Source organism: Benincasa hispida, chromosome 11, assembly GCF_027475165.1.
Source record: "Benincasa hispida cultivar pf3 chromosome 11, pf3_genome.v1.1, whole genome shotgun sequence".
Classification (NCBI taxonomy): domain Eukaryota; kingdom Viridiplantae; phylum Streptophyta; class Magnoliopsida; order Cucurbitales; family Cucurbitaceae; genus Benincasa; species Benincasa hispida.
Genome location: NC_143488.1, coordinates 8,592,005 through 8,612,924, shown reverse-complemented (window position 1 = coordinate 8,612,924; position 20,920 = coordinate 8,592,005). Strand labels below are relative to the sequence as shown.

At 29.3% G+C, this 20,920-nt stretch overlaps 2 protein-coding genes across 2 annotated transcripts; both read right to left on the bottom strand.

Moving 5' to 3' along the window:
* Positions 1 to 372: 372 nt before the first annotated feature.
* On the bottom strand, positions 373 to 3,813 carry LOC120068993 (beta-carotene isomerase D27). Its single transcript, XM_039020636.2, has 6 exons — positions 2,520 to 3,813; positions 1,767 to 1,859; positions 1,254 to 1,315; positions 1,040 to 1,146; positions 799 to 894; positions 373 to 695 (listed from the first exon to the last, which is right to left on the bottom strand). Exons 1-6 carry the CDS (start codon positions 2,898 to 2,900, stop codon positions 646 to 648), a joined length of 789 nt encoding a protein of 262 aa, XP_038876564.1. The 5' UTR covers positions 2,901 to 3,813; the 3' UTR covers positions 373 to 645.
* An 853-nt stretch (positions 3,814 to 4,666) lies between these two features.
* On the bottom strand, positions 4,667 to 6,950 carry LOC120069011 (transcription factor MYC3-like). Its single transcript, XM_039020667.2, has 3 exons — positions 6,398 to 6,950; positions 5,641 to 6,107; positions 4,667 to 5,440 (listed from the first exon to the last, which is right to left on the bottom strand). Exons 1-3 carry the CDS (start codon positions 6,703 to 6,705, stop codon positions 4,857 to 4,859), a joined length of 1,359 nt encoding a protein of 452 aa, XP_038876595.1. The 5' UTR covers positions 6,706 to 6,950; the 3' UTR covers positions 4,667 to 4,856.
* Positions 6,951 to 20,920: the final 13,970 nt, after the last annotated feature.

Below are 20,920 nucleotides of genomic sequence, written 5' to 3'. Positions count from 1 at the left end.
TTGACATGTTGATTTTCATAGGTTGGAGATTGTCAATTTTGAAGGGTTTTGTGACACCAACCAGTCAACTATATTGGTCCTCACTTGGTCGATTTGGTTGAAATCGATGAGAACTCCCGTGAAAAAAAAACGGTAAATATGTCAATTGAGCTATTGGCCAATGGTGAATTAATTTTTATTATAATCTTTTTAAGAGAAAATTATAAAGGTTGCTTGGCGTGGTTGGAAAAGTGTGTTTCGACGACAATGACCGAACCTGGACTACATCGATCTAGAGTTTGTATCAGTTTTTTTCCCCACTCCTATATAGAGGAGACTAAAAACAAGACAATATGTTATTTGCCCATAATTGCCCATACTCATGCTAACTAATTGTTAAATAATGTTAGACCTTACTTATTTATTTTCACTATATAGCATCTCAAACTTTCATACAAGGCTAAAAAGTTGGATCATTTATACATCATGAAAATTTTCCCTATATTCTTGTAAACATGTTAAGAAGATTATCTTCTTCATCGTATGTGATCTAGCAAACATAATATCACTTGCAGAGGAACTATGACGTTTCCTCTCTAATATTGCGAGAGAATCTATACGCTCTAATATGGACCCAATGACGTATAAACGAAGTATCGAATACATTTAAGGTTGTAATTTAGGACATACAGGGGTACTACTATTTGCCATTGAACCTGCCAACCACACAAGAAGGCACATTAATAAGTTAAAAACCAAGAGTATACTTTTGTGAAATAGGGTCGATCATTGAAATAATGGCAGATAGATTCTTCTTACATATATCTTTGTAGCAAGGTTGATTGGATACTGGATCCTCTTCAAATGGTGGTGGAACCTGTCCATATATCATCTCACAGCTCATGTCTTCAAAATCTAACCATGTCACAAAGCAAGAACACGTTATGGTTTAACATTATCTAAGCCCTTGAATCTAATCATATCAATCAACACGTATTTAAAAAGGTTAAAAAATACTTTTGATCCACAAACTACGTATACAGTATCATGGTATACATACTAGGATTCATGGTGAGAGGAAGCCCAAATTCATTAGTGAAGAAATCTTGTGTAGGTATCTTGCACATATTCACACACATACCTACACACCCACTGTTCTCTAGGTACCTATAATGGGGAATCAAAAGTATATCAATATATGCTTATGTAATTGTAGATAGATAGAATAATTTTTACAGTGCTGTGAAAACCATTAATGAAAATGGACTTCATACCTGCACTTCTTTATATGAACTCCACTTCTTTGTTTAATACCATTTACCTCCACTTCCACAACCTAAATTAAAGAAAATTGAGAAGAGATTCTCATTTTTATAACATGCAATAAATTAAAGAAACTCTGATGTTCAAATCTTATGGTGATCACTTAGATTAAATTTCAACAAGTTTTTCTAATGTCTTGCAATTAGGGACTTGAGTGGCAGCCTCAAGACTGGAAGGTTGTATAGTCAAGCAAGGAGTAATTCATCATTGGTCACCAATCAATCCAAAAGCAACGATAAATTTATTTGATCCAATACTTTCAACAAAACCCATCTAGAATGTAATTAGTCACTACCATTACTTGTTCAATAGCAATTCAAAGCATGTGTAAACTGATTCTTGAACTGGAAAATCAAGCAAGCATTCAAATCAACAGAAAACAGAGGGTAATAAATGAAACAGAACACAAGGGAATCGTATAGATTGGGGCATTTTGAAGATACAATGAAATGAAATGAAATTACCTCTGAAGGGCCGACTAACCATTGAAAAAATGGCACTGTTATTGAGGCATTGAATTCGCAAGCCCATTTCGTTGGTGGGAACAATTTCCTGAACTGCAAGCATCAGTTTTTTATTCAGTCCACATGATTGATCGGAGAAAGATGCAAATAATCCCTAAAATATGTTTTTTTTTTTGTCCTTCAAGTGCAAATAAAACAAGGGTTATGGCCCCCAACGAGCATAACTCACATTAGCGTCAAACAGGTTTGTGGTTCGTATTTTTATACTTCAACTTCTGAATATGTTCAATAAACTTCAAAAGAACCTCTTATTTTGAGATTCTTAATTTTCTAATGTGTGAAATTCCAACTTATTCACTTTAGTTAGGAGCGGGAGATTAGACATATGACCTCAAAGTCGATGGTAAGAGTTTTATGTCAGTTCAACGATACTTATGCTGGCATTCTAAATATATTTATAAGTCATTTACATGCACCTATAAAACTATTCTTCAAATGAAAATTCAACAAAAAGTATAAATCAATAGACGAGTAACCATTTTAATAAACCACAACAATATAACATACAACGTTTTAACCCTAAGTATTATTGTTATGAGTAGAGCAACCACATTGAATCATTTTTTTAAAATCGAACATAGTTTAATTGATATCTAAATATGCTAAAAACCACGAGGTCTTTGGTTCGAATCTCCCTATCCTCAATTGTACTTAAAAAAAATGAAGAGAAGAGATTATAAAAGAAGGTTTGACCTGAGCCGGGGCACCGGGAGGGAGCATAGACAAGAGAACTTCACGAACGACGAGCTGTTGTTGCATTCGATTCTTCCCCTGCATTACTCTCTTTGAAACATCAACAAACCTTTCATAATCATAAAGAAAATCCCACAATCCCACTTTCTTCTTCCCTTGCTCCTTGGTATTTGCGAATTTCTCCATTTTCCTTGCAAAAAGTGTCATAAAAACCTTCTCAAATGGCCCGTCATTGTACTTTGTTTTCTGCCCCAATGGAGCTGGCTCACCAGATGCCTCTGCTATCCCACATCTAACAAATCTGCTCTGTTTCTTTCTAATCCTAATCTCCTTTGGAGGAGCTGTGAAGAATTGGATGCTTTGTAGCTTCACAACCACCATCAAAAGCACTTTCTTTAGGAAAAAAGCACTTTCTTTCCCACAAAAACTCTTTGGTATGGTTATTATATGCTTCTTTCTTCCTTATTTCACTTTTTATCATATCAAGTCTTATTATGCTTAGAATACAAAGTTTTGGGTGGCTGAAATTCGCTTGTTTTTCTTTTACCATTCACAATTTTGGATGTTGGTAGGACAGTACTAGAAGGAAACTTTTACCTAACGGAACAAAATTTTACTTTCTAATTTTATGTTTATATAGGAGACGAGACACAATGAGAAAAAAAGCTTAAAAAATAGAGTGAAAGGGCAAGTCCTTGTAATGTTGAGAACGTAGAAAAATGAAATCTTGTTTTTTGAGACCTTTTAACCGGACAAAATCATATTATTGTAGAAACATAAACAAACACAATGTTTTAAATAGTTGAGACTGCATAATTGATAAATAATGTGTCATGAATTGGTTCATAGAGTGTTTTTGATTGACCTAAAGGCTATGTACATGAGGATGAGGTTAGAAGTAGATGTGTGGTTGTAGTGTGTGGAGAATGGATATGGGCAATTTGTGGTGGGTGTGGATACTTCAAAAGCCACATCCACTTGGCTTGTGGGACAAAGATATTTGAAGTTAGTACTCAAGTTTTTAGATTAAAACTTTATAATAAAATGGTTTAAGTCATGTATTTTTTTGGTTCCTCGATTTATATCATACAAGTATTTTGTTTTACCTGCTTGTTGGTCCATCAATTGAAATGACATTAGCTTTTAGAATCCACCGTTTTTTTAGTTCAAATAAGAAATAAGGATGAAATTTGAACTTCTGACCTTCGAAATGTAATTGATACTTTAGTCAAAATTATATTACTTGTAGGTTCCAAAAGTTAGTTAGTCAACTTAGTAAATGTTACTGATACTTTAACCATTTTTGTGTGAAAGACCATTTTAGATATATGTTTTGCAACTTTGCTAGATTCAAAATTCCTTAAACTTACATCGTAGGAATATACATCAATGTCTTTTCATTAGTCAACCAACTCAACTGATATTAATTTTTGAAATCTACCTTTCTCTTTTAGTTAAATAAGAAATAGAGTGAAATATTCAAAGTTCTATTCAAAAGACTAGTTTATTATACTCTAACCAATTATGCTATTTTCAAGGCTCCACAAAGATCACTTAGTCAAGATATTTAATAATTCTAGATGGACATCACACACACTTTACACTTGTTATTTTTGTGAATGACCATTTTAAATATATTTGAAAATTTATTCAACATTACGAACACATAATTTTATGATCAAAGTCACATTCGAGACACAATATAATTAGTGTTTTGTTTCTCTCCTCTTCTCAATCATCAATATAATATGGGAGTCTAGTTCTTAAGTATTGAGAAATGACCTTCAAAGTTGTATTAGATTTTAAAATAATTCTTTAATTTTAGTATAAGAAGACTTAAAACAAGCAATGAAAAGTACGTAAAAGAAATAGAATTCCAATGAAAATCATATATAATTATTATCAATATTTTTATCAACTTAGTATCATCAAAGAGCTAATTTTCTGATGAAAAACAACTGTCATATTTGAAATATATATATATATATATATATATATATAAACAAACAAATGGATTTAATTAATGACCCACAGACTAACATGATATATACACTTATTTCTTATGTCCTATTATTATATATATATATATATATATTTGAACATCGATCTTTTTCCATACTTTAAATCAAAATAAAACTTAAAATCAATTAAGTTCAAGTAGACATGATATCATATTATTACACGAACAAAGGTACGGTATTACATAAGTAAAGACATCCTCGTTGTTTTAACAATATTATCTATAACACAGATTCGATAGATAAACCTTCGAACATGCACATACCGACTTACAACGATAAACCGAATAAAGAACATTATTCCATGCAAAATCAAACATTATTCAAGTCTTTGAAGTATGGCAGTTTTTAAGGTCTTTTCTTTCAAGGCTGTCCCATGAGGAATTCTAACAACAACATCTTGTAGCATCAGTTCATTTACACTTGACAAACTTGCATGATGAACTTGAAGTCCCAAATCTCTTAGCACATTCAGAAGCCTTGCTGATGGGTAATTTTCATCTCTGCAATGAACTCTCACCATTGCATCTGACCCGATAAGTCGCACTTCTACGTTGTTGTTGTTCATTGCGTAACTTGTTGAGCTCATCGTTTGCTCGACCGCTGAGGTCGTGCTTTGGTTATGATCAAATGCAATGCTCATGCTGCTACTAGTTTGGTGCTGTGGTTGTTTTAGCTTAGACTCCAATTTTTGAACCTTGGACTTTAGCTCCTTGATGTAATCTGCTGCATCGGCGAGCAATGAAGCTTTGTCCATTTTCGAGACATTTGGAACCACCGATCGGAGCGCGTAGAATCGTTGGTTCAGCTTCTGTCGTCGCTGCCGTTCAGCTTCCACGTGGTTTACCGGCAGCGAGGACTCTGTTTTATTTTTTGCCGATCTCTTCCCCCTCTTGTTACCAACTGTGTTTAGAATCGAGAAAGTTCAAGAAATGATTTAGATTGTGTAAAATACGAGTTCAACTTACTTTAAAATGTTGAGAAAACTTTAAGAATTATAGCTATTTAGTTCGAAAATGTAAATAACTTCCAAGATACAAACAAACAAAACGGGATATATTTGAATTTCATCATGAAATCATGAATAACATCGTGAAACTAACCGTTATCGTTATTGACAGTTGACATGAAATTTCCATCGGAGTTATCAGAGAGGGAATCGGAGGACGTCCCTCCTCCACCACGGCTGGTCTCTCTCTTGACCACATCGGAGCACGACGGAAGTTGTGGTTGAATTATTATTCCTCCACTACCAGCACCCACATAATCTTTTTGTTTAAAAAGTGTAAACCTTGAACAAGAAGCAGATTCAAAAAGTGATTTTGCATACTGAACTAAACTCCAATCTTGTTTAATCAACTCAGAAGAACCCAGTTCCAGAACCCCAATGGATGTTGAAACAAAAACCAACGTCTGAATCCCACGCAAACGCGCTTCTTTTACTCGTTCGCACTCGTACAAATAAAGACCGTCGTCCGCTGTTAACCAGATGTATGCACTCGAGTCGTACACCCGACCCACCACATTATCTACTGCACCATACGACCGGCTCATAGATGCCGTGTAGTACCTATTAACAATATGAATAAATGATTAAACATACGATAATATTTCCATCCACTTCCATTCTCCATCAAATCACTACAACACAACTCCTTGTAACATATAAATCCACCACCTCTATTCAACCTCATGCATACTTTATTCTCTACTCAATTGAGAATACGATTAAACGATATCGAACTTATTTTCGAACTCTATAATGTAATCGTTTCATTCTCAACTGAGGAGGGGACTGTTAGAGAATATCAATAAACTAAAAATCAAGCTTTTGGGTTTTGTGGTAATTTATAACTGTACCATTCTAAGTCGCTGAAATTGGCACCTCCCACTCGATCCACCACAACTTCATCGAACCCGAAACTAATGAGTTGTCCGCTACCGCCACCGCCACCGCCACTGCCGCTGCCGTCTCGGGTGTCACGAAAAAGACCATTTCCCCAAGTGAAAACAAGATTTCCAGTGATATCTTTAGAAGCCAACCACAAAATGGAATAAGCCCACCATTCAAGGCGATTATGGAGGATGAATTGAATCCTTTGTTGAAGAGTTGCAGTACTTGAATTTGGTGAAGAAGAAGAAGGGGGAGAAATTATAAGTTCATCCATAAGGGAACAAAATTAAAACCCCCCCCTAAAAAAAAGAATTTTTTTCTTTGGTTTTTAAGAAATTGCAATATGATGAGACTAATTAGAAAATTGAATTGGAGAAGATGATCAAAAGGGTCAAAAGGGAGACAGAAATAAAGATGGTAATGTGATAAATGAGCATTCAGATTATATAGACACAAGAAAAATTAAGAGAAAAAAAAACAATAAAATTGTTTTTAGGACAAAGTAAAAAAAAGGAGCCCACTTTAATTTTGTGTTTGCTGTTTTAAATATTGGGTAATTCAATAATTTTAGACACCAATTCCATGTGCTTTAATTCAACTTTTTTGGGTTCATGTACTTTTCCCCCCTCTTTTTTCTTGTTGTCTATTTTCAATCTGTCTTAATTTCAAGAATAGGGTTTGTATTTTGAGATACATGATGGAATTTGGTAATATGATCAAAAACATTTTTTGTTTTTTAATTTTTTTTTTTTTTTATCAAATTTGATTTTGGGCTTCCCCTTCCCTTTCCCCTACATTATTTATTTCACCTTGTAGCATAAATTTTGGTCGTTATGTTTTGAGATCTGTCCCAACATAAATATAAAAAAAATATTTAAAAATATTTACACTCTATCGCAAAAAGTTTCAATAGTGCTTTATAAGAATTTCTCTTATTATTATTATTTTAAAGTGGAGATATAGTTATAACTACACCCTCAAAATTTTAATTATAAAAATTGAGTCTTTTGGACCATCGAACTTACAATAGTTTTAAAAGTTGGATCCTCAAATGATAAAAATTGAACTCTCAAATTTATAATATTGTTACCGTTTATTCCATTATGTAAGTTTGAGGGTCTAATTTTAACCCTTAAGTTTGATGGCTCAATTTTTACAATTAAAAGTTTGACGGTATAATTGCAACTACAAACCGTACTTAAACGGTGATTTTTGTAATATATTTAATATTTTTAAATAATTCTCTTTTTAACCATGTATATTACTAACATATGATTTTTATTATTAGTGTATCACTATGGAAGTCTATTGAAATAGATGTGACTTTTTAAACTTTTTATTTGGTTTACTCTTAATCTGTTTTTAGGCTTAAAATTATGTCATATTTGCAAATAATAAAAACAATCTCTAGTTCGATTTATTTTCAGCAAATTTTTTTTAAAGACTTTTGTTTAGTACTTTAAGTCGAAGAATTTTAACTTTCAACTTTAGTACATATAAGATTGTCTGATCTATCAACTTTAATTTAAAATTTGTAATGGATTTAATTCTTATGATAAAAAATTAAGTCAAAAGTAAAAAATCGATACTTTATCGTAGTACTCTAACACATGAAGGACAAGTGTGTTTTTATAAATTCCATCTGAATTGAAGTTGGAATATTTATATCTTTTTTTTCCTATATGTTAAGTTAGAATATTTATGTCTTTTTTTTCCCTTTATATTAGTTAGATGAAGAGTTCTTTTTAAATATAGAAAAATAAATTAATTTATTTATGAATTAAAAAAAAATGTTATCGTAAATTATGGTTATTACTCATACACAATGATATTTACTGTATTTTAAAATATTTTTAACAATCTTACTATTTAAAATAATAATAATGATCCTATTTATGAAATTGTTTTATCCTTCTCCAGCAAAACAGTGTGTTCAATTATGAAATTGCGTACTTAATGGCCATTTAATTTGTGTACTTTTCTTAGAGGGCTAATCTCAAAATAAATAAATAAATGGAAAAAAAATACTTTTTTTAAGTCTTAAATTTTTGGTTTCGTTTCCATTTGTTTTCTAGTTTGAAAATGCTATACTTAATTTAGTCCTTTAAATTTTGATTTTGACTTTAAATTAGTACTTAAATTTTAAAATATTATAATTTCACTATTGAGATTTGAGTTTTGTTTTCAATTTGGTTATTAAATTTAAAGATTTACATTTTGAAATACCAATTTTTCACTAAATACTCAATTTTCATCTTATTGGTAATATCTATTAGTTATTTTAAAAGAATTATGATTAGTTAAGTTTCACTTTTTTCATCACTATTAAAATTAAATTTTTAAAAATTTTACTTCATAATTATTTTGAATTAATTAATAAAGATTAACGTCAAGACTTAAAATTGGTATTTTAGTGAAAAATTAAGATTAAAAGTGTAAATATTGAAATTTAGGGATCAAATTGAAACAAAACGCAAACGTGAAAGGTAAAATTGTAACATTTTGAAAGTTAGGGATTGATTAGAAATTAAACAAAACTCAAAACTTAAGGACTAAAATTGTAACATTTTGAAACTTAGGAACTAAATGCAAATGAGACCTAAAACCTAGGGACCTAAATTGTATTCTTTTCCTAAATAAGTGATAGAGAAAATATTTCATTTATTCTTCTAAATTAATTTGAGGGTTGTGTCAATTAAAACCTTAAACTAAACTAATAATGGTATCAATTTAAGAAAAGTTATATCAATTACCGTTGAGCTAAGCTCACTTTGGTAATTTAAAAATTATTTTTATATCCATGAGTGTCTGGACTAACTTATGCACGACTCAACTAATTTTACGCGACAACCCACCTGATCGTACAATGCGTTTGAGTATAAAAAAAACTCGTAGGAAATTAATTCCTAGGTAGATGACTACAATGGATTAAACCTTGACCTCTTAACCATTTTTTAAGACCATATCTAATTGATACCTATCTAACTTATGAGCATAAATTAATTTTTTTTTTTTTAAAAAAGAAGAAATATGCTGCTAGACAAGAAAATAGATTCTCATTTATCATTTGATATATGATAAGAAAAGTTGAGATTAATGGATGATATATAAATTAAAATTTTAGTCTTTTAATTTATAAAAACATTTAGTTTCTAGTTAGTTTATCATTCAACATAATTACTTCAGCAAATTTAATAAAAAAATTTCTTGATAAAAGATGCATTGGTCACAAATTTAAAAGTACATGAAACAAAAATGGTTACATAATATTATCTTTTTTAAGAAAAAAGTTATATATTTAGATAAAAAATTAAATTATTACAAATTCAAAAATTAAATTATTACAAATTTGAAAGGAAGATAACACTAAACATTATGTAATATATATTTAGGTACAAAAAATTCTCATTCAATGGAAAAATTAACCATAGTGTTGAATGAATGAAGAACAAAGTGGTGATATGAAAGTTGATTGATTTAGATACTTTTGTTGTTTTATGGTGTGATATTGTTATTTTCTTTGACCAAAAAAAATGTAGAATATTTAAAAGTCTAATAAAACAAAAAATGACAACCATATGGAAATCAACCCTACACTTGCCCAATCAAATTCACTCACTCCCACATTACACCCTAATAATAAATCTTTAAAAATAGTAAATCAATCACCTTTACTAATTTCATCATTTAAATCACATGAAATTATATATTTAGGGTTATATTTGGCTTATTTAGAAGAAAAAAGAGCAACATTTTCCTTTTTATATGTTATTTTAAATTGAAAATAATGTAAATTGAACCTTTTCTAACATTATAGTTACTTCTTAAAGAAGAAGAATAGGTTTTTCTTTGTTTTCTTTTTACGTGTTAAATTAAATAATGGATTGATGACCAAGTAATAAAGATAGTAACGTAAATCTATCTCAATTGGTATAAAGTATGTACTCTCAACCTGAAAATGAGGAACGAGAAGTGATAGATTAAATAATGAATTAGTTAAAAATTATGAACAAATACAATGACTAAATAAGATTGTATTTGATAACCATTTTATTTTTTATTTTTTGTTTCCGAAAAAGATGCTTGTTTCCCAGGGTGTTTTTGGTTATTAAGTTGGAAAATATTTGAATTCTAAATCAAATTATAAAAATAAATCAAGTTTGTAATTTTTTTTTTTTTTGTAGGTTTTCAAATTTTGATTTGATTTGAGAAATATTTGTAAAAAGTTAATAAAACAAGAATACTATTGATGAAAGTAGAGTTCAACTTAATTTTAAAAACAAAAAGGAGTTATCTAACTAGGCTAAAATTTAAATATAAATATTAATGTAAATTGTCAATTCAATTCTTATAGATATGTCTATAGAATAATAAATTCCAAGAAAAAAAACACAAAAAAAGAGAAAAAAATTAGCATTTAAGTCAATATTGAAACTTCTAATTAAAGAAAGGATTAGACATCTAAACTAGAACTACATGCCCATGATAGCATACATATAATTATGCTAGTAATATTTTGTTAGATAATCTTTTTTTAAAAAAATTATCTCAACGATATTGTATTGCACGAAATAATAATCAATAAAAGCATGTTTAGTTGACAATCAAGGTTCTCTTTTATGTTTTTCAGATTTACTGGCAAATATGTGTGAGAGACAACTGGATTTGTTTCTTGAAACTGTTTTCAGATTCTGTGTTCTAAATAGTACAAATTCTGAAAACAACATTTTTATATTTTCATCGTATATAAATTTTGAATTTCATATTTTTAAAAGTAGTTATATTAAATAAAAATAAAAATATTTAAAAATACATGATGTCATGTTATAAACTATATTCGTTTAAGAAAATGTAATATGTAATGCATTATAATTATATAATATTACAAAATAAAAATTATACAAATTGTTTCGACATAAAACATGTTCATAAATAAACTAATAATAATTTATTGTTAACTAATATCCAGTGGGTACCTAGACCTAGTTTTATGATTTATAAATAAAGTATTAAACAAATTTAAAATAATTGTTTAAATTAGAATTCCGTTTTTGAATCTGCCACTATACACATATCTAAAAACATGAAATACAACTCTATTTTCATTAAATCTTTTGTTTTCAAATTTTTTTATCAAACAAGCCTTAAACTTCTCGTATAAATTTCAAACTTAGTCTAAGCACAGCTAAAATGGGTAACACATCTTTAATTTTTTAGCTTGAATACTACTTCGGTTCCTGTAATTTTATTTTGGTTCATTTTAGTTTTCTTAATTACCTTCAAAAGTTTATTTTGATCCCCATATTTTATACTTTTGGTTTTAATTTATTTTAGAATCTATACTTTTAAAATGTTCTTCTTAAGTCCTTGTACTTTCGACTTTAGTTCATTTTGGTCAATATACTTTTAAAAGTGACCATTGTAGTCCCTTAAAAATGAAATAAAAATAAAAATGAAGGGACCACAAAAGCCACTTTCGAGAAATACGTGAACAAAATTGAACCAAAGTTGAAAGTACAAATACCAAAATGAATATTTGAATTAAAAAAAGAACAAAAACCAAAAGTAAAATGAATGCTAGAACGAGCATAACTCAATTGACATATGAATGTGTTCATAACCCAGAGGGTTGTGGTTCAAATCCCCTTTTTTCCTATTGTACTCAATTAAAAAAAGACGAAAAATGAACATGAAAGACTTTAGATGTTGAATCCGGATTTCAAATCCTGGGATTCAGACTTACAGATGGTATCAGAGTGGAATGTCTCCCAACTATGGTTTGTCTGAGCATGTAACAACTCGGGTTTAGGAGGGAGAGATGAATGAACCGAGATCACATCCGAATGAGAGGAATCCTGAGGACATGAAAGACTTAAAAAAAATTGAAAGTCACTACCTATACCAACAAAGTGCACCTTTTTTTTGAATGACTCAATTATAGGAACTCCAAAGTTAAGTGTCTTTAGCTTGGAGCAATCCTCTATTGGGTGGTCTTCTAGGAATTTAACTAGATGCTTGTGAGTGAAGACAAAACATGCTGAAAGAACTAGTGTTGGTTTGTGGGGACAACTTTCACTTTTAAAATCATTCAAGACAAATAAGGATGACGTAGCTGTTGGGGTTGATGCCCTAAATATCGTGATTCGTAGTTTGTAAATTATTTGTACACAAATTATTTATTTGATAAAATAAAGTGTTATTTTTTTCGACATTTAGTCAGCATTAACCCAATCCAATAAACTATGATCCAAGGTTATTTAATTTAACTTAAACATGCATGTAGTTGACATACAAGTGGATCATATTTAAGTAATAACCTGAATGGTCTGTAGTATATGGATAAGGTTGGATACCTCATCTTGGTGACATTAAGGATACGACCTACTTTGTAATTGTTATAATAGTTGTAAAGTATTACATATGATCTGGTCTTGATCATTCATGTGAAGACATGCGAGTGAGGGTATCATATATAAAGAGTTTGTATAAAATCGGACGACGAAATGACCAGTCTCTCTTTATAACGCCATTACTTGAAGAGACTTCACTAGGATGGCCATAGGTAACTTAACCTTAATTGTGAATGAGTTATGAACTCCTACTTATGAGGACAGTCTTTTGATTTGTATAGATGAGAGTGGTCAGATTCATCGACTCAATATGCCTACCATTTTAGAAATTTTTCTGAGTGAGGAGCTAGGAACACAACTACACAAAATGAAATCCGTTCTTTCCTGTCTTAAGGGTAAGTAGATGAATTGCTCCCTTTAAGGGCTAATTCCGGGTATGAATAATGAGGTGTCCCACCCTCTCATTGGCCAGAGAGGAGTCTAGTTTAGAGTTGGACTATAACTAATTATTCATTAGAGTGAGTGGTTGTACTTAAAGAATTATATGTAACTACAAAGATAAAACGATAATTTGACCTAACTATAGTTATGAGCGAATCGTGAAGGGTCAACTCACTATTGACTTGTTATATCTATGGACATAGAAATATATCTATAATGCGAAGAGTGCAGCTATCGGTCTTTAGTGGAGTGCCGACAATTAATGAGTGTTGATTAATTTAATTAAAGAGTTTAATTAATCAGTTAATCTCGTATCATTGGAGCTTCTAATGGTAGGTAAGGCCTCCTTGCTAGCTCACTAAAGATAAACAAGAGATGATTGCTTATAGGTTTTATAATGTTTATCTTATTCTGCATTTTGAATGTATGTAATTTCTCTATATTTTACGTCTTTCAAATTGAACTTCAATTGCACGACATTCACGAACTTCCGCAAAGGAATTCCATTCCTTCAGTAGTCATGTCGCAAGGAGATGCAGGGGAACATCAGGGCCATTAGGCGTCAAATTTTGATTATTTCGAATCCTTGTATGAATCTTAAGCTTGGGGCGTTACAGATGTGTCTTATTTTATGTTTGGCTAAGGTTAACCTCAGGCTTGGCCGAGGCCAAACATCTTCTCCTAAATCCATTTTAGTCCTAGGGTGAGGCTTTGAGACGTGACCTGCGCACGTTAATTTAACTTTGACATGAACTAACTCTCTCATCTAGGTCCAACCTAGAGTGCTATCTTTACTCAAACCTTATTGCTTCTCTACTTATTTTATGTCGATCATACTTTTTAGGTCTAAAATTACCCTTATTTGGATGTTCAATTCTAATCTGATATTATTAAAACAGAAAAATTAAAGAGGAATTGAATTGAACTATAACAAGTACGGTTAGAGCATAATATTTGATATGCGTTGAACGTGGCAATTTTATTTACGTAATCTTGTGGTTCAGATTCTATATATGAATAAACACCTAATCCTGTCAATTATTATTCACTTCCAAAGTTTCCTTCAATACTTTATCAAAAGAAATACCTTTTTTTTTTTTTTTTTTTTTTTTTTTTTTTAACCAAAAAAGAAGAAAAAAGTATGTGCTTTTTTGTCCATTTATATATATATATATATATTTATGTCCTTCAATACAAATTCACATCCATTTCAATTCATAATTATTGCAACTACCCTAGCTACTCTAGAGTCTACAAAACATGATGATATTGAAATTTTTGTGTTCATATTTTTATAAATATATATGAGTTCGACGTGGACATAAGATGTAACATTTTTAATTTATTAAAAAAAGATCGAAGTTAGTTATTTTAAATGATAAAATTGTTAAAAATATTTTTAAATATAGTAAAATGTCACCGTCTAATTGATAGACATCTATCAGTATTTATTATTATAGACAATGATATTCTGTTTTATTTCTAAATAAGTTGGCTCATTGTTTTATTTCTAAATAAGTTGGCTCATTTTTCTATATTTGAAAACATCGGTTGAAAGATTTGGAGTTAATTAATTTTTTTTTGGAAGAACTTTTTTATTTGTATGAGTGTTTTCCATTAATATTTGTTGATATGTCGACATATATTTTCATTGTTGAATGCAAAAACTAAAATCTTAAACTCCACTTCTTATTATTATTTGTTTATTTATTTATTTTTATTTTAAAAAAATTAAGTTTATAAACACTATTTTTATCTAATAAGTTTTTATATTTTGTTATCCACTTTCTACTAATATTTTAAAAAGATAAAAGCTAAATTTTTTTAGAAGTAAAAGAAGTATGGTTTCTAAAAACTTGTATTTGTATTTTGAATTTTATATTTAAGGAAAAAAATAAAATTTACATTTAATAGATAACTTATATATTGACCTAAAACTTTTTATAGACTTGTTGAACATTTTTAAAATTTTAGGATAATCTATTAGCTAAAATTTCGTTGATCTATCATACATTTCTAAATATTTTAGACTAAAAAGACACAAACCTAAAACTTTAGGTCCTATTTGGTAATCATTTTGCTTTTTGTTTTTGAAAATTAAGTCTATAAATACTACTTTCACTCTCAAATTTCTTCTTTTATTATCTACTTTTTATCGACAATTTAAAAACCAAAGCTAAATTTTGAAAACTAAAAAAAAAAACTTTTATTATTAATTTTTTTTTTGAGATTTGGCTAATAATTGAACCATTTTATTGAAAAAAGATGCAAATTATTGTAAGAAATGGAAGGAAATGAGTTTAATTTTTAAAAATAAAAAAGTAAAAATGAAATGGTTACCAAATAGGATCCCTTAAATTTTATAACAATTTTTAGTATAATAAAAATACGGAGATTTGAACCACGATCTCTTGGTCACTAACACGTTTACGTCATCTATGTATTAAGCTTGGTACTTTTTTTTCCTTGAAAGAATTATATAATTTGCATATAAAAATCTTAAAAAAAAAAAAAACATAAAATCACGATATCATTATCAAATTAGAGATCAACTTGCACAAAAAAAAAAAAAAAAAAAAAAAACCCCACCACCACAAATTTACTCAACCTCCTATTACTGTCATATATATTTCTAAATCAATGCATTACATAAATCTACCTGACATTTCTGAACCATATATTTTAAAATTTAGGAATTTAATGAGAAATAAGATTTATGTGGAGCCTTCATCTTCCACATCTCTATCCTTTACCCCACTTTTTCATTTTTATTTTTATTTTTTTAATTTTTTTCCCTTCTTCTTTCTTTTCTGATTTGATTGGTGTTTAGCTTGGTTCATGCGATGAGATACCCAAGAACTTACCTTAATTTCCTCGTGTGGAAACTGCACTCCCAATACTTTGGATTAAAATGATATAATCATATGTTATTGACTCGAATATAGTTCTATATGCTCTCGCCAAAAACTAGTGAAGTGAGTTAAGCTCTCGAATTTAGAGATGGTAGATATGTTTTAGATTTTTTTTGTGGCAGATGATATTCTTGTTTTAGATGCGATTTTGGTTGGTAAAGTTCTCTTTTTGTAATTGCTAACTCGATTCTACAAGATGTCTTGCTTGAGTTGGTGCTAGGTTAGGATTTTTTCTAAATGATTTGAGTGCGTCCTTTTTTGTGGAAGATGGTGAGACTTTTTGGTTAGTATTCTTTCTAGCATGGTTGCTCCTTCTATTTCTAAGGGCGACTTTTCAGCTTCTTTGGTGGTTGGAGTTAACTTGCTTCATTTGTATCTTCAAAAAAGAAAAAAATAAGTTAAGTATAGCTCAACTCGTTACGAGATATATATATATATATATATATATTATTGCACATAGAAGTTCGAGATTTGTACTTAGAAAAAGAAGAATAGTATAATAATATTGTGTTTAGTGTAACTTAATGTCGTGTTAATCTAAATGTAGATATTATATAAATTTCGATTATGGTTCTTCATTCTATCTCAGCATTGTAGTTTCTAAATTTTTAAATGTCAATTTTAATCTCTAAAATTTAAAATAAAATAATTGTTTTCTTATTATTTTGCCACCAATCTATATATATATATATTACGTATGTGAGGTGATAGAATCAAATCTTTTGACTTTGAGGTTGTTGATCAATGCTGTTTTTGTAATTCATGTGACTCCAATAAATAAAATGTCCACATATCTATCTGCATCTTTAATGTCCTATTATCAATCTAAAATAGAATAAATCTGAATAACTTAAAAGGGTAGAGATTATAAATAAATATTTAAAAAGTTTGTGGACCCAAATTAAATGTTATTGAAAATTTATGGATTAAAATAAAATAACAAAAAAAATATATCAACCATTGCATCGTACTCTCATGTTGTTTTCTACCTCAGGTTTAAAATGATGATGTCAAAAAATGTCGAAATCTCCCTTTTATTAAACTTTCGAAGAAAATATTTATATAATGTCTATGTATTTTTTAAAAAATTATTAAAAAAAAAAACCCACTAAAAAACTAGGAATTAGTAGATAAATATTTTTCAGTTTTTACCTGAGTCAATTTTCTTGTTAATTTACATTATCTTCCCATTAATAAAAGTTTAATGTATTGTCTTTTTTATGTTTTATTAATTTTTTTACAGTACAAAGAAAGGTTGATTCACTACTATGCCAATGGCAAACTTAAAAAACGTGGATAAGTTAATAAAAATTTAATATTTTTTCCCGCATAATTTGGGGAGTTTAAACCACTAACTTTTTTTTTTTTTTTTTTTTAATATTAATAATAACACTTTCCTTCTACTAGTATTTATATTTTTACTCCTCGCATTTAAGGTCCCATTTGGTAATTATTTGGTTTTTTTTTTTTTAATTAAGTCTATAGACACTACTTTCTACCTCCAAATTTCCTTATTTGTTATCTATTTTTTTACTAATGGTTTAAAAAACCAAGTCAAAATTTTAAGACAAAAAAAGTAGCTTTTAAAAGCTTGTTATTGTTTTTAAAATTTAGCTAAGAATTCAACCATCATATTTAAGAAATATGTAAATCATTATAAGAAACTAGAATGAAATAAACTTAATTTTCAAAAATAGAAAAAAAAAAAACAAAGTGGTTATAAAAACGGGATCTTAATTTTAAATTTTTAAATTTAATTTTCAAGATCATCATTATGAAAAGAAGTAGGGTAGTTTAAATCAAATAAATACTTTGAAAATTCACTCATATTAATAAAGAAAAAGTCATACTTATCTATTTGATTCTTATTATGAATATTATAATAATAAATAATTGCTTAATGTTCCAAAATCATACCCTTCATGTTGTCCATGTATCTTAAAATTATAGGTAAATTGTGAGAATTCCACTTCAATTCACATATTATCCAAGTTTACAATTTTAGTTATTTTGTGTTGTTTTATTTATTTATTATTATTATATAAAATATTATTATATTATATTTCTCCATATCCGTATTTCTATTGTGCTCCTCAATTTCACAACGCATTATAAGCACGAACTCTTGTCATTTTTTCCGCTAAAGGTAGATCCTAAAGGTATGCCAATTTTTCCCTCTTCATTATAATTAATAAATTTAATGTTATTTTACATATTCAATATTTATTAGAAATTAACATAAGTACGATAGTGCTGCCATGACAAATCGTACAATATTTTATGATAGTATTACCATGACAAATCTTACAAAATTAGAAGTTTCCGCCCTTGATATTAACGACAATAATTATTTGTCATGGGTATTTGATGCCGAAATCCACCTTGATGGTTGATGCTATGAATCTTGGGGAGACTATTAAAGAAGGAAATATGACATCCAATTAGGACAAAACAAAAGCTATGATTTTCCTTCGTCATTATCTCTACGAGGGATTGAAAATGGAGTATCATATAATAAAAGATCCCCGTATCTTGTGAATAAAATTTAAAAGAGAGGTATGATCATAAAAAAATAATTATTCTTCCCAAAGATATGTACTTAAGGTTACAAGATTTCAAATCAGTAAGTGATTATAACTCCGCATTATTTAAAATCAATTTGAAATTGTTATTATGTGGAGAGAAAATTACTGATTCCGATATATTAGAGAAGACATTTTCTACATTTCATGTCTCGAATATGCTCCTGCAGCAGCAATATCGAGAGAAAGGTTTTAAACAGTATTCTGAATTAATTTGATGTCTTCATGTGGCCAAACAAAATAATGAGTTATTGATGAAAAATCATGAATCTCGACCAATCGGAACGTCACCATTCCCTGAAGTGAATGCTGTGAATTTTAATAATTATCGTGGTCGAGGTCGTGACCATGACAGAGGAAGAAATGATTATTATTTTCATGGTGGCCATTTTAATCATTCAAATTTCAAAAGAACCACACAAAATGATGATCACAAAGGAAAAACATCCACAAGATAAGAGTTCAAAAAGTGTTGAAAATTAATGCTTCCGATGCGGAATGACTGGGTATTGGTCACGTACTTGTTGTACGTCAAAACACTTAGTTGACCTCTATCAAGTAAGGAAAGAGAAAATTGTGGAAGAAATTTTGCTACCAGGATATGACAAATTTGGATATGGCGGACTTCATCTTCTGTTGGGTGTTTCAAAAACGATCAAAGAAGATCTATGTCTGGCAGATAGTACAACTACACACACAATACTTACAAATAAAAAAAATACTTTTCCAAATTGATAATGCTGAAAGCAAAAGTAAATATAATATCAGATTCTGCAAACTTGATCGAAGGTTTTGGAAAAAAAATATTATTTTGCATAGAGGAACAAAATTTACAATTGGCAATGCATTGTTCTTTAGTCAATCAAAGAGAAATCTTCTAAGTTTTAAAGATATACGTTGCAATGATTATCATATTGAGACTGATAGTAAGAATAATGTGGAATATATATATATATCATATCCACTGTCTCAAATGAAAAACATATACTAGAAGAGTTGTCTGCTTTATCATCTGGATTGTATTATACTCATATACGAGTAATTGAAACATGTGCAACAATGAACCTGAAGTTCATGAATCCAGACATATTTACAATTTGGCATGACCAATTTGGTCATCTGGGATCTATAATGATGGGGAGAATTATTGAGAATTCAAATAGATACCCATTGAAGAACAGAAGATTCTTCAATCTAATAAATTATCAAGTGATGCTTGCTCTCAAGGAAAATTGATAACTAGACCATCTAAGCTAAAGTGGGGACTGAATCACCAACATTTTTAGAATGAATCCATGGTGATATATATAGACCCATTAACCTACCAAGTGAACCATTTAGATATTTTATAGTATTAATAGATGCATCTAGCAAATGGTCATATGTGTACTTATTATGAAGTCGAAATCTTGCATTTACAAGATTAATTGCTCAAATAATTAAGTTAATAACACAATTTCCTGATTATACAATTAAGACCATTCGTCTTGATAATCTGGTGAATTTACATCCCAAGCTTTTGATAATTATTGTATGTCAATTGGGATAAGTGTTGAACATCCTGTAGCTCATGTTCATACACAAAATAGTTTAGCATAATCATTTATAAAACGTTTGCAATTAATTGCAAGACCATTACTTATGAGAGCTAAGCTTCCTTCATCTGTATGGAGACATGCTATTTTGCATGCAACGTCACTTGTACACATTAAGCCAATAGCTTATCATAAGTACTCACTATTACAATTAGATTATGGTCATGAGTCAAATATTTCCATCTGAGAATTTTTTAAAGTGCAGTATATGTTCCAATTGCTCCACCACAACACACTAAGATGGGTCCTCAAAGGAGGTTAGAAATATATGTTGGATATAATTCTCCATCAATTATTAAATATCTTGAGCCCCTGATGGGTGATTTATTTACGACATGATTTGTTGATTGTTATTTTAATTAGATAAATTTGGGGAGCAATTAAGAAGTTGGAAAAAGAAATTACATGGAATGCATCGTTATTGTCTCATTTAGATCCCCGTACAGATCAATGTGAACTTGAAGTTCAGAAAATAATTCATTTGCAAAATATAGCAAATCAATTATCAGATACATTTATAGATGCAAAGAAAGTAACTAACTCAAATATACCAATTACAAATGTTCCATAAAAAAATTTGTATCCCAACATAACAAGTTGTAATGAGTC

Excerpts from the sequence above, each read along its gene's own strand:
- LOC120068993 (XM_039020636.2), bottom strand. The coding sequence starts at position 2,900 with ATGGTGGTTGTGAAGCTACAAAGCATCCAATTCTTCACAGCTCCTCCA. Across the intron at positions 1,147-1,253 it reads GTTCATATAAAGAAGTGCAG|GTACCTAGAGAACAGTGGGT; the intron begins GTATGAAGTCCA and ends TCCCCATTATAG. Across the intron at positions 696-798 it reads ACCTTGCTACAAAGATATAT|GTTCAATGGCAAATAGTAGT; the intron begins GTAAGAAGAATC and ends TGTGGTTGGCAG.
- LOC120069011 (XM_039020667.2), bottom strand. The coding sequence starts at position 6,705 with ATGGATGAACTTATAATTTCTCCCCCTTCTTCTTCTTCACCAAATTCA. Across the intron at positions 6,108-6,397 it reads AATTTCAGCGACTTAGAATG|GTACTACACGGCATCTATGA; the intron begins GTACAGTTATAA and ends TATTGTTAATAG. Across the intron at positions 5,441-5,640 it reads AACTGTCAATAACGATAACG|TTGGTAACAAGAGGGGGAAG; the intron begins GTTAGTTTCACG and ends TTCTAAACACAG.